The sequence below is a fragment of the Felis catus genome, chromosome B1 (assembly GCF_018350175.1).
Source record: "Felis catus isolate Fca126 chromosome B1, F.catus_Fca126_mat1.0, whole genome shotgun sequence".
NCBI classification, from domain to species: domain Eukaryota; kingdom Metazoa; phylum Chordata; class Mammalia; order Carnivora; family Felidae; genus Felis; species Felis catus.
In genome coordinates, this window is record NC_058371.1 from 104,849,590 (window position 1) to 104,862,311 (window position 12,722).

General features: G+C 39.1%; 1 protein-coding gene across 2 annotated transcripts in view; it reads right to left on the reverse strand.

Moving 5' to 3' along the window:
• SYNPO2 (synaptopodin 2) overlaps positions 1–7,584 on the reverse strand; it is a 172,926-nt gene extending 165,342 nt beyond the window's left edge. The window contains exon 1 of one of the 2 annotated variants that reach the window (XM_006930894.5): positions 7,277–7,565. In XM_006930894.5, coding sequence (XP_006930956.4) covers positions 7,277–7,381 — 105 coding nt within the window. In that variant the 5' untranslated portion in view covers positions 7,382–7,565. Of the gene's footprint in view, positions 1–7,276 lie in introns of both variants that reach the window. The other variant, XM_023252846.2, reaches the window with a different exon arrangement.
• Between the last annotated feature and the right edge of the window lie 5,138 nt (positions 7,585–12,722).

Consider the following 12,722-nt stretch of genomic DNA (forward strand, 5'->3'; position numbering starts at 1 on the left):
TCTCTGTCTCTCAATAATAAATAAACATTAAAAAATTAAAAAAAAACCTCCAAGTCAAAGTTATGGCAGTTTTCAGCATTACTAAATGGTAGCCCATTTGCTTTATCCAAAGTGATACAGAGAGAGGCATGATGCCCCTGCCATAGGGAAAGAATTACATTTGACTTTGAACTGCTTTATATAATCTTTTTGCAAATAATTTATTTTTTCAGAATCAGTTTTTTCATCCAAAAACTGAGGATAATAAAACTTTGTCTATTCACGTGGCATCAAATGAGATAACACATGTTAACGCACTTGGACGATTGTAAGATATACACATGTGAAGTATTTTTAGCTAAATGTATAAATTAGCTTCTACTCTTGAACACTTTTTAACTGATAGAAGTAGTTTAAATTATTTTGGAAGCTCATATTTTAAAACCATTGCCATGAGAAACATACAAATATTATTTAGATAGGTATAATATGTATGTCACAATGACATTACATACTGACTTTTGGACTTGCAAAAACTTTCATTAAGAACAACAATCACCTTGATTAATATCCAATAAAAGTTCAGAGTATTTACTTTCAATTTTGGGGGGTAGGGTAGGGGGTTGAGAGAGAGAGAGAGAGGGAGAATCTTAATAGGCAGGCTCCATGCTCAGCACAGAGCCCAACGCAGGGCTCAATCCCACGACTCTGGGTTCACGACCTGAACCAAAATCAAGAGTTGGACACTCAACCCACTAGTTACCCAGGCACCCCAGAGTACTTACTTTTAAATTGAGAGTTCTGGACTCCGACAGTAATGTTCGAGAAACACTTTTTTAGACTAACTGAAAGTAGGCACCTTCCTTCTATGGGTGATGAAGATGGTAAATTTTCAAGCTAACATACATGAAATGCATGTAATTGATAATATGAACCTACGGAACTGATGTCTTTGAGGAGTCATCTCATGAATGAGGAGTCAACTCATTCAGTTATAAACAGGAAACTTTCATGTCTTCCAGTAACTGCTTTCAACTATGATAAAACCAAATCCCTCCCTTAATAATACTTTGGTCAGAAATCCCACGCATTTCTGTTGGCTTTTGGTTATTAAAACAGTCTAGCTGAATTACAGCTTCAGTCTAATGTCTGTCTCTAGGCTCTCTCCCTAAGCACCGTGGCCGGTTTGTGGCTCCAGGGCTTGGTGTGGGCAGGAGGGTGTTGGCTGTTCTTTTTCTGCCTCTCTAGGACTCCTCCCAAGTTGAAGGCAGGATGATTGGAGAAAGGGGGGGGGGGGATGGTAGATATATTTATTCATAACTGAATGAGGTGGCATTTCTCCCTGGTTGTTGCACTTCTCTCTGGTTAATATTGAGTGGCCATCTCTGTCCACTCTGTGGCCAGCGTCCAGATGCTAGGGCACTTGTGTAGTTTCTTCAAAGAGCCATGGAGAGCTTTGCCACAGTTCCCTAACTTGGGAAATAGGGCTCCTGCTAGGCTCCCTTCCAAACCCTCTAACAGTCCCTCAGGATGCCAGCTTGCACCTGCCAATCCCTAGCTAAGAGCTTGGCCCATCTGGGTAGGGTACTGGCATGGCAGTTCAAATCCCATCACTTCTGTGACAGTCTTTCACACCTGGGAAATGCAAGAATCCTTGCCTTACCAAACAGTTAAGCTCCTATCTGCTCTCTCTCATTCTCCCTCTCTGTCTCTATCTCTGTCTTTCTTTTTCTCTCCTTCTTCTTACATCTTTATCCAGTTTTATTCTCCCCACCCACCACTCCCTACTTCTTATCCCACCGTTCACATGGCACTAGGAAAGCCAGCAATTCTATTGACAAAGAAGACGTCCTGCTAGGGAATAGCTTGCCAGGTTCCCCTCTTGCAGGCACCTCCAGTCTTTACAATGATCATTTTTAAGCTTCCCAGCACTTCCTTGCCTCCCTGCAATTCATAGATCTTGGCTTCAGAAAGGGAAAATCTTCCCACTACTAATGATGACTTAATCACCATGCTAAAGACCCAGACAATTCTTGAGTCTCTCTGGTCCTTCTCTTGTATCAGCTGGGAAAGGGGCAGTGGGAAAGTGCCGGAAGAATGTCTCATGCCACCCTTCAGTAAGCCCTGTGGTGACTGACATATCTGGCCTCAACTTTCTACAGCAGCGGTTCTGAATCTTGACCACACATTAGAATTGTCTTTAGCGTGTTTATAAATCTTGATACCTGGGGCTCCCTTGGCCAATTAAATCGGATTTGGATGAAGACCACACTGTTTTTTTGTTTTTCTATAAACTTCCTTTGGGGCACCATCTTAGCCTACTTTCATTCTCTCAGGTACCTGTTTCTATCAGTTCAGGAGAAGTCAGATTTGCAATCAAATCCCACCATTTTTTACAGCTTCACCTTTGGCAAGTAACATAGCCTTTCTGTGCCTGAATTCCTTCATCTCTAAAATGAAGATATTTTTCATACTATTTCTTGGGTTTTGGGAGTCATTTGAAAATACCTGCAAAGAAAATATTACAAAGAACATTTCCCTGAAAAGAGCTTGATAAATGTTGGTTACATATATGCCGTGTCCCGATAATGGTAAAGTTCATGCATAGTCATTATTTTAGCTCATTGTCTTTCAACAGTGTTCTGTCTTAAAACCCACAATTCCAAAACAAAGATTTAAATAACATATGCTTAATAGATTTACCTAGCATGCATTGACTTCTGTAAACATACCTGCTATTAGAATTTCTAGAAAGCTCTCAAAAACTTAACAAAATGAAGTGATAAAGATGTTACCAGCTTTCCATATGTAGTAAAGAGCATTTATCCTCAAATACACATATTCAAACACATTAAAATATTTCTTTTTCCCTTTAGAAGTAGCTATGCTTCTGGAATTATTTTATTTGAAACATTTTAGAGACCTCACTGATGGTACTAATGGGTAAGATGATGTTACTTGATTGTGCCTTACCTAAATACCACATCTTTATTTAAAGTTTTACAGAGAGGACGTACAGAATCATTAAATCCACTTCTGCCCATAAAATAGATGACTGTAATCTGTCATCTCAATTTTAATAAAAGCTACTTGAAACTTTGAATTGAAATTCAATAAGAGAATTATAAGTACCATAGTGTCTATACGTTTTAAAGAAAGCTTAAAGTGCTAAACATTCTAACATATAAAGGATACAGTGTGCACATTTCTTTCTTTATTATATTTAAAATGTGAGTTATTTCTGAATTGCTCATAAGATTTGTTTGTAAAACAAAAATTTCTCCCCACTTCTTTATATGAAGATTTCCCAAATTGTCAAGAGCATACCCAGAGACATAGCCACGTAAGTACATATTCCAAAAAAAGAGTTTTGTCAAGTAAAAGTGCTAACGTAGTTTTTCTAAGAATGTTTGCACACATACAATGGAGTTTTATGTTATAAATAGGTCTCAATAAATTTACTTCTATGAATGATATTCTCAAAGTATACCTTACAGAATATTGTCCTATGATTCTGTATTAGAGATATTTGTTTTCTATAACATCTATTTAGACCATAAGTTAAAAGATATATAAACATTTAAAAACCAGATAACTGTTACTGATTATTTGGGCCTTGTAAAAATTCAATTTATTCTTTTTTTATGTTTATTTATTTATTTTGAGAGAGAAAGAGAGAGAGAGCATGAGTGGGGAAGGAGCAGAGAGAATGGGAGAGAAAGAATCCCAAGCAGGCTCCGTGCTATCAGTGCAGAGCTTGACAAGGGACTTGATCTCACAAACCAGGAGATCATGACCTGAGCCAAAATCAAGAGTCAGACACTCAACTGACTGAGCCACTCAGGAGCCCCCAAAGTTCAATTTATTCTTGAAACAAATCCAAATTTTATGGCTTTGAGCTTCAATGTTATAAAAATTTGATTATTAATATTTCTGTTAGTGATCTTTAAAAGTTGGAGTTTGCCTACAGTTCAGTCAGCCAGTCAAATACTAAAAATGTTTGAACATCTCTCAAAAGTGACTAAATGTGTCACTAGAAGGATATTTATAATTTATATATTTATATATATATATTTATAAATTTATAATTTATAGGGAATTATAATCTACTTAACTTCTACTCGTTGTTAATAACATTAGATTAGCTTTTTTTTTTCATTATTTCAGCTTGTTAGATTTTCATTTTATACAGAATTATAAAAAATCTGAATACTAGATATTTTAAAACAAGCCAAAAATTTGTTATCTATAGAACTGCTTTGTAGTGTCCCCATTTTAAGGGAGCATGATTCAAGCACTGTCTGGAATTTCCTTTTCTTTGTTAATGTATATTTTCTTCAATTCCAAATTCATCCTTTGCATGTTCTTCAAAACTGTGAGCACTGTGTATGTTAGCAACCATCCCTACCCAGCCTTTCTACCCCATTCCTCTCCATCCTCCTTCTTGTAGGTAACTCGGGAGAGGAGGAAGTCCATGCCAAGTTGATTTCACCTTGAGCCCAGGGACCATTCCTGGAACTGAGTGGACTTGATGTTTTAAATGAAAAACAGTAATCCCAGTGAGGTCATAGACTTGATAACATACAAAGTGACAAGCACTTTGCTCCAAGAGTTTTCTAGAACAAATAATGCTAGCATAAGAAATTAAATGTGAGTTTGAGTTAAGTGGAAAAAATAGACTAACAAAAGTAGGCATTGCCATAGTAACTTAGAAATTTTTCTTCTTTTGAAGGCTTTCTAGTCACTTTTTACATATGGGGAAAAGTAGACTGTAGTCTGTAGTGTATCTCTCTCTCTCTCTCTCTCTCTCTCTCTCTCTCTCACATACACACACACACACACACACACACACACACACACACACAAGAATTAAGACAAACATCCAGACGACTTCATAATACTTTTAAATCAACAATTAACTATACTATCACAAACTAGAAAACTAAAGCAAACATTCAAATGCTTTAATAATGGTCTTTTTAAAACCACAAATATATTGCCAGGGTATTTTAGGAAAGTTGACTTGGAGGGAAGAGAAGGATCGAATTTTTTTACACTCAGGTAATATCTTCTCTGAATCCTGTCAATAGAGACATCATCGGCAGAGAAATGCTCCCAAAGCACTGTTCACTAGTAATTCTTCAAAAACAAAATCAGTTCTTAAAAAAAAAAAATCACCACACAATAGTTCCACTTTGAATTTTTTTAATGCTTATTTATTTTTGAGAGGGAATGAGACAGAGTGTGAGCAGTAGAGGGGCAGAAAGAGAGAGGGAGACACAGAATCCGAAGCAGGCTCTAGGCTCTGAGGTGTCAGCACAGAGCCCAATGCGGGGCTCTAACAGAGGAACCATGAGATCATGACATGAGCTGAAGTCAGACACTTAAGCGCCTGAGCCACTCAGGTAACCTCCCTTTTTAATAATTTTTTTTAATGTTTATTTATTTTTGAGAAAGAGAGACAGATTGTGAGCAGGGGAGGGGCAGAGAGAGAGGGACAATAGGTCCACTTTGAAATAAGCACATCGAGGACTCAGGAGAAGCCCAATACCCAACCCATTCTTAAGGTCTGGCCACAGAAGAACTACTGGAATAACAGCATCTAGCCACCTTTGTCCCTACATTTTAACTGGGAGGCAAGTGATTCTAAAGTTGCATACTATTAGGACAATAAAACTAGAGCAATATTAGAACCTCACTGATGGTAGAGTACAATTTCCTCTTTACTTCTCTCTTTTTGTACAGCACTCAAAATGTTTGCCTCTTTCTCCCCCCACCCCCGAACACCTCACAACAGATGAGTCAGGAAGGGTGAGAGATTTGTCACAGGCCCGCTACAAGTTAGATCAGAGCTGGAATTAGAACCCAAATCTCAGTAACTGGAGCCAGCCAACTGCTATTCTAGACTCAGAACAACTCCAGTTCAGTGTTGTGAATTCTGCATACTCCAAATTTGTCATTACTGTCTTGTCTGATGCTTCCTGCCATGGACGCCTAAAGCAACACAATGAAACCTCCTTTCCGGATTCTTCGATCACTGCTAGTCTAAAGCAGAGGAAAGTTACTTAAACTCTCTGGGCTCTTATCTAAACTCCGCAGGTTGAACTGGAAGTCTCTGAGAAACTTTCCAGTTCTAAAAATTCTGCTTTTCACCCTCTGTCTTATGCTTCATTCTTGATGTTTGAAATTTTCACTAGGTGGCAGGATTCCACCATCACATTACAAAAGGATTTTTCGATGGAAGCCTGGGAGCAGAAAATTTCAAAGAAGCTCCTTTCCTCAGAGTGAACATAAAAAAAAAAAACAAAAACAAAAAAACAAAAAAAAAGCCAAAGCCAAGAGAAAGAATAACTACAAAGGCCAGTAGTCCACATATTTCATAAAGTTCTAGATCCATTTTTAATATAATTATAAAGAGGAAATTAATCAAACATGTTTTTCATACAATACTACAATTTGGTATCCAAATCAGGTAAAAGTCTGCATTAATTTCATGCATTTTAAAGTTTATTTTATCTGAATCCCAATGTAAACTATATCGGATCCCTTCCAGCAAACTGGTAGCAAGAAACAATCAATATGATGGAAACAAAAACATCTAAAACATTTAAAATCATTTTTACATGCATTTCAAAGTTTCCTATAAGTTACTTACAATATATTTCTAATGTCTTTGAATTTTATTTTGAGCGCTTAACTAGGTGAGTACACATGATGGTAGATTTTTGCATTTATTTGTAAAATCCTTAAGAGAATATTCTTTCAAATAGATTTTATGACATTTCATCATATATTTAAAATTATTGTCCCAAATCGGCCTTTTAAGAAATGCTGTATTGTAAATGTCACTACCAACGCTTTGTAAGAGTCCCCCAAAGCCAAGCTAATTGGTTATGCTGAGCTGAGCATTTCTCTTCTGCCAGAACCAAGTAAAGTAACATGAAACAATAACGCAACTGCATATTCTATATTGTCTAGAAGAAACTTCCCAAGTGTCTTGCCGGTTGTCAGAGAAGCTGATTAACTAGACTTTTCTTCAGCTGATAAATATGGCACTCTTGTTTTGTTTTTGTTTTTGTTTTTTTCTTTCAGTTACTGGTTAATTGTATATATGCTATATGTTACTCGAAAGTTTTTTCGAAACACGAACAAACCCGCATCCTGGGAAAAGTTAGCATCAGCGCCAAAATCAGACCAATACATAACCTTCTGAATCAGCACTTGAAAAAACCATCAACAGGTTGCCTTCATTCCCTCCCAGCACAGAGCGGTGATAACATCTCTTCGGAGGTCCTACCTTAGCAACTTGTAAGGGCTGCTTCTGCTCCTTGCCACCTTGCAATCTGAACCCCCAGGGCGCCCCTCCGGTCATGGAAATGCAGATAAAATCCCCCGTGCCCATTTTCTCCTTTTAGTTGGGTAGCATGAAGAGCCTGAAAAGACAGACGAGGCTTCCGTGCGGTTGAGTTGTGTGCTTAGCCCCAGGCGCCTCCAAGGAGGCAGGGCTGGGGAGCGCAGAGGCAGAGCTCCTGCTGCGGCCGCCGTCCCGGCCGCCGCTGCCGCGAACTAGCGCAGCTAATAGGATCATTCACAAGGAGGCAGAAGCGCTCCCTGGCATCGAGGACACCGCCCACTTTTGCGTCACGCTCCTTTGTTCAGCCCACTTCAAGCAAGGGAAGGAGACTCGCTCACCGCAGAAGGTCCTCTTTTGGGGCGGGTTTGGGGCGGTGGAGCAAGAGTTCCCTAGCACTCACATTTAATGCCAGCACTTCAAGAATGATTGAAAAACTTTCATTAAATAATCATACAAATAGTAGAGAACACGTGAAGGTTTTAATCTCCAGGCCACGAGTGTCATCTCCCAATATGAGCTCTGAGAGCTCAACTACTAGACAATTCCATTCTCTCAAATAAATGTTTTAAGAAGAACCACATTGACGTTTGAAACAGACAAAAGGGAGTGAAAGTGGGTGAAATTATTATTTTTCTAAGTTTTTACTGTCTACGGCCTGCAGAACTAATCCCATAAGAGGAAATAAAAGAAAGCAAAACATTTGAGTTTTTCCCTCAAAACCTCCTACTCTGAAAAGTGCTTTTTTTGAACTATCAGATGGGTATATACATTTTAGAGCCGGAGGATGTGGTTGGGGGGTGGGGGAGGAGAGGGAGAAGGAGGAGAAGAAAAGGTGAGGGGAAGGATTTCCCCCTGGAAATTATATTCTTTTAACAGCGCTCTTGAATGGTTTGGATTGCTTTAAATTTAAATAAGCGTTTCATTTTCTTCCCTGTTCAGCAGGAAGGAAACTTCTTAAACCAAAATAGCCAACTACATACAATGTCACCTACAAGTTTTTTATTTTTAGAATCCCTCATCACTTCTCCTGAGTCTGGGTGGTCCAAAATAAAAGTTGATTTCAATGTTTTAAAATCTGAATATAATCTACCAAAAATCGTACAAATGGAACATTTTTATTTTCCCATAATGTTTTTATTTTCCATGACATTCATCCCTGTAGGGAACGGTAATTTGTGTTACATGTGGTACCAAACAAAATTGACTTCCAGACGCTCTGCCTGTTTCAGTACTAGGAAGCACTGTGCAGTGAACATCCATACAGCCTTGTTCCCCAGAAGCCAAACGTGTCAAGTGATTTTGTTTGTGCTTTCTCACTGGGGTAAGGAAGACAACATAACCAGAGACTGTTGGCTCTCAAAGAGACCCTTTGAAGGGCATGAGGACCAGACAGGCATCTCAAGTTTGATTCTCTTCAGAGAGGTGAATTGGCTTCCCCAAAGTCTTTCTTTGAAAAAATATAATTTTATAAGTGACATCCTAAAGTATGACTTCTGAGAACAAAAGAAAAAGAACTTTTTACATGTTCTTTTTCCACCTTCTCGTGTCCCTCCTGTTCCTCAACCCAGTTCAGTCTAGCTTCTATCCCCACAAGAGGGAAAACTCTCGGCAAGGTCACTTACTACCTCCTTGCTTTTGTGAGCACTTGAGATTATTAACCATGTCCCCCTTAGATTGTCTTCTCTCTTGGGCTTCGATTCGAGGACACAACACGCTCTTTCCTCTTGCATCTCTAGCCACTCTTCTCTGGCCTTGGGTAGTCCTCAGCCTCTACTAATTCATTAAATGTGTGTGTTCTCTTCCAGGGCTATGTCCCCGTCTACTTTTCTCACTTTACATCCTTTCTATGGCTTCTTTCATTCACCCCATAGAATTTAACCTTCCCCCTCAATCTCAGATACAATTCCTCAACTCCAGGCCAATATATGCAACTGCTCATTAAACCTGTTTCTATGTGAACCTATCACAGAAACCTAAAACTCTGTATACTCAAAATCAAGTTCCTTTTTTTTTCCTCCAAATTCTGCTTTTCCTCCTGTGTTTCCCATCTCAGGATAATCGGCAAACTTATTACCTTTCTCTTATGTCTGGTTCCCCTCAACCCTGACTTAAATGTAAATGTGATGCTGGAGGCTGGAACGGGGGTAGCCATATTGTGACCATGAGGTAAAGCTGAAGAAAACTGCAAAGACTCCAGTGCTGATAAAATTAATGCCAATAGTTGTGCACCTCCAGTTTCCTTACTGTGCAAGAAAAATGACCCTATTTGTTTAACCTTCTGTAGGTCCAGTTCATCCCTACTTGCAGCAGGTACACTCCTATTTGCTAACTCGAGGAATAGCTTCTCCATCCAACCAACCAGTTCCTCCGGACAACCAGGGGCTCAAATATTGCTTTAATGTGAAGATTTAATCTGGGCCAGGACCTTGACATAGAGTATTTTATTTATCTTCAAAGTAACCATGCTAGGTAGTTATCAGTGTCTCCCTTTTACTGGTAATTAACTCAGTCTTAGATTCTACATGGTAGAGATTTGAACCTTTGCCTGCCTGAATTTAAAATGCCTCTTCTTATCATTGCCATCCTATCTCCATGATTTGTGTATTCCCTAATGCACATCTCCTATATCCAACTGCTCATTAAGACCTATGGATCCAACTTATAAGTAGAATGTAAATCCGCCCCTTCCCTCCATTCCCACTACTGTGGTTATTTCCATCTCTGGCCCTGGTTTCAGCAATCTCCTAACTAATCTGTCCCAGCTTTGTTTCACCCTCAACTCATTTTTGACTTTACAGCAAGGGTGAAATTTCTAAAATGCAACGTTTATCTTGTTTTATCCCTCTGTTTAAAATCTCCGAGGGCTGGGGCACCTGGGTGGCTCAGTCGCTTAAGCTTCTGACTTTGGCTCAGATCATGATCTCGTGGTTTATGAGTTCGAGTCCCACATCAGGCTCTGTGCTGACAGCTCAGAGCCTGGAGCCTACTTTGGATTCTGTGTTTCCCTCTCTTTCTGCCCCTCCCCTGTTTTCTCTCTCCCTCTCCTTCTCTCTCTCTCTCTCAAAAATAAACATGAAAAAAAAAGTTTAAAAAAATAATAATAAAGTCTTCAAGGACTTCCAGAATAGCCCAAACTCCTTTGCATAGAGAACACATTCTGCCCCCCATTCCTCACTTCTTCTCCCACCTCATCTCTCACCTTGAATTTTATGACTCAGACACACAGAACTATTTTTCCTTTCTATAACCTGCTTTTTTGGTTCCATCTACTAAGTCATTCTTCTAAGCTATCTAGTCCACCCCACACATAGATCACCTGATAAGTCCTACTCATCCTTCTGGCCTCAGATTACAGGTCACATTCTCCAGGAAGCCTTTCCTAACCCTCCTCCCCCACAGGTATTCCTTCCATGTGCTGCCATCACTCTGCACTTTCCCTCTCATTCAAATGGTCTCTTAAATTGTCTGAACCCAACACTAGGTTATTAACCCTGTGAGATTAGCAGATGTCCCCAATTTATTGGAAATTGTATCCCCAGGTCTAATACAAATCTTGATGCCAAACTGGTGCTCATTATGAGTAGAATGAAAGACTAGATATGATTTCCCGGAATAAAGGTGTAGAAGAGAGAGTCAAAGAGTTCTCATTTCTTTTCTTTTTTTCTTACTTCATTTGACTTGGAAAAAAATCTGGAAGAGAGCAAAATTCTTGAATTCTACCACTTAGAGACCATATGGAATATTTCGTGCCTGTCTCCCTAACATCTTGCCTGTCCCCCATTGGGCAGTAACTACCAGATTCAGTAAGATTGATCCTTCCACCCCAGCAGCACAGATAAGCTGGTTGATCTAAGACAGTCAGAGTAATCTTTTCTCTGTAACACAGAGCTCAGATCAGGAATGGGTACAAAACCTAGGCTTGAGTCAAGGACATTCCCTCAGCTCTAGTGATTAATTTGTATACGGTCCAACCACAGGGAAGCTTAAGAGCCTTCCAGAAAGCTGTCAGGGGCAATATCATTACCCCCCATAGATATTGATAACATCCAATGGGAGAAGTCAATGTGAAGGTGAAACTACCACAAGATATGTTGGGAGAGAGAATCTTCCTTGGTTCTTCAGTGCTCCTGAAGGTCTTTCTGGATGTGTCAGAATTCAAGGTCCTAATGCTTCTTTTCCTGAGCTATTTCTCAGGGTTATGTTTGTAGCAGGATGTGGTAATATCTCAAGGTGGGTCAAAGAGCAAGCTGATTGCAAACAAAAAGTAAAATAAAAGCAATGGATTCAACAGGCTTAGTGTACCTTAGCTGATATGGAAATCCTTTGTGTGTGTGTAGCATGCATCTGGGTCATTTCCTATAAATGGAATTTGAGGCAATATAAGCTTGTAAATATGGTGATGTTCATGCTGCTTGTTATATCTTGAGTAAGAAAGCTCTTTGTCTCTGACTGAAGAATCTCATTTCTTCTTCCAGCATCCATGAAACACTAACAAGCTAACTGAGTCACCTGCAAGGAGGGTGAAATCAAGTCCCAGACCCAACAAAGTAAACAAGACGTTAGTGGAGACATGGAAGTAGAGCCCTGGTCAAACAGCACACAGCCTGCTCTTTAATTTATTTGGGGTATAAGAATCAAGGCAAGTGTAAAAACTCTTTTTCTTAAGGGAAAAAAAAGTGACAAGTGCTTTTGAAAATGATCTTCTTTGATGGTAGCTACACTTATGGTGAGCATAGCATAACACAGATTTTTCAAATCACTTTGTTGTACACCTGAAACTAATGTAACATGTGTCAATTATACTTCAACTAAAAAATTACCTTCTTAGGCTAACTCTACTTCAATGCCATTTAAAGAATTTAACAATATATCATCTGTTGTTTTATACTACCATCCACTAATTCTTTCACTTTATTATTCATTCAGCAAATAATACCTATATTATCCTTCCCAATGTTGACAACACGGTAAGATTATTGAGCCTAACATGAATTGCGAAACCACATTATAAAACAAAAATCTTGCATTAGGAATGACTTATTCTACAATAATTTCACATTGGCTACCTATGCTGGCTCATGCCTCTTTGTTATTTTTCTAATTCAATATTTTACTCAAAAATATGTGGAGGTGGGAGTGGGTAGTGTACCCCACACCATCGGCAAGCAAGTCTCAGTACACCAGCAAAATAAGAATTCAACTCAATTTGACATTATCTACCTGGAAATAGCATCAGATTCCATAGGTAAGGGCTCAGTCCCACATGACATGCTCCCCCAACACACACACTTCAGACACCAGTCACAAGTCCAGATTATCACCTTTGCTTCTGATCAACCAGCTATATATCAGAGGTTCCAAAGATCCCCTCCTTGGATTTGATTAATTA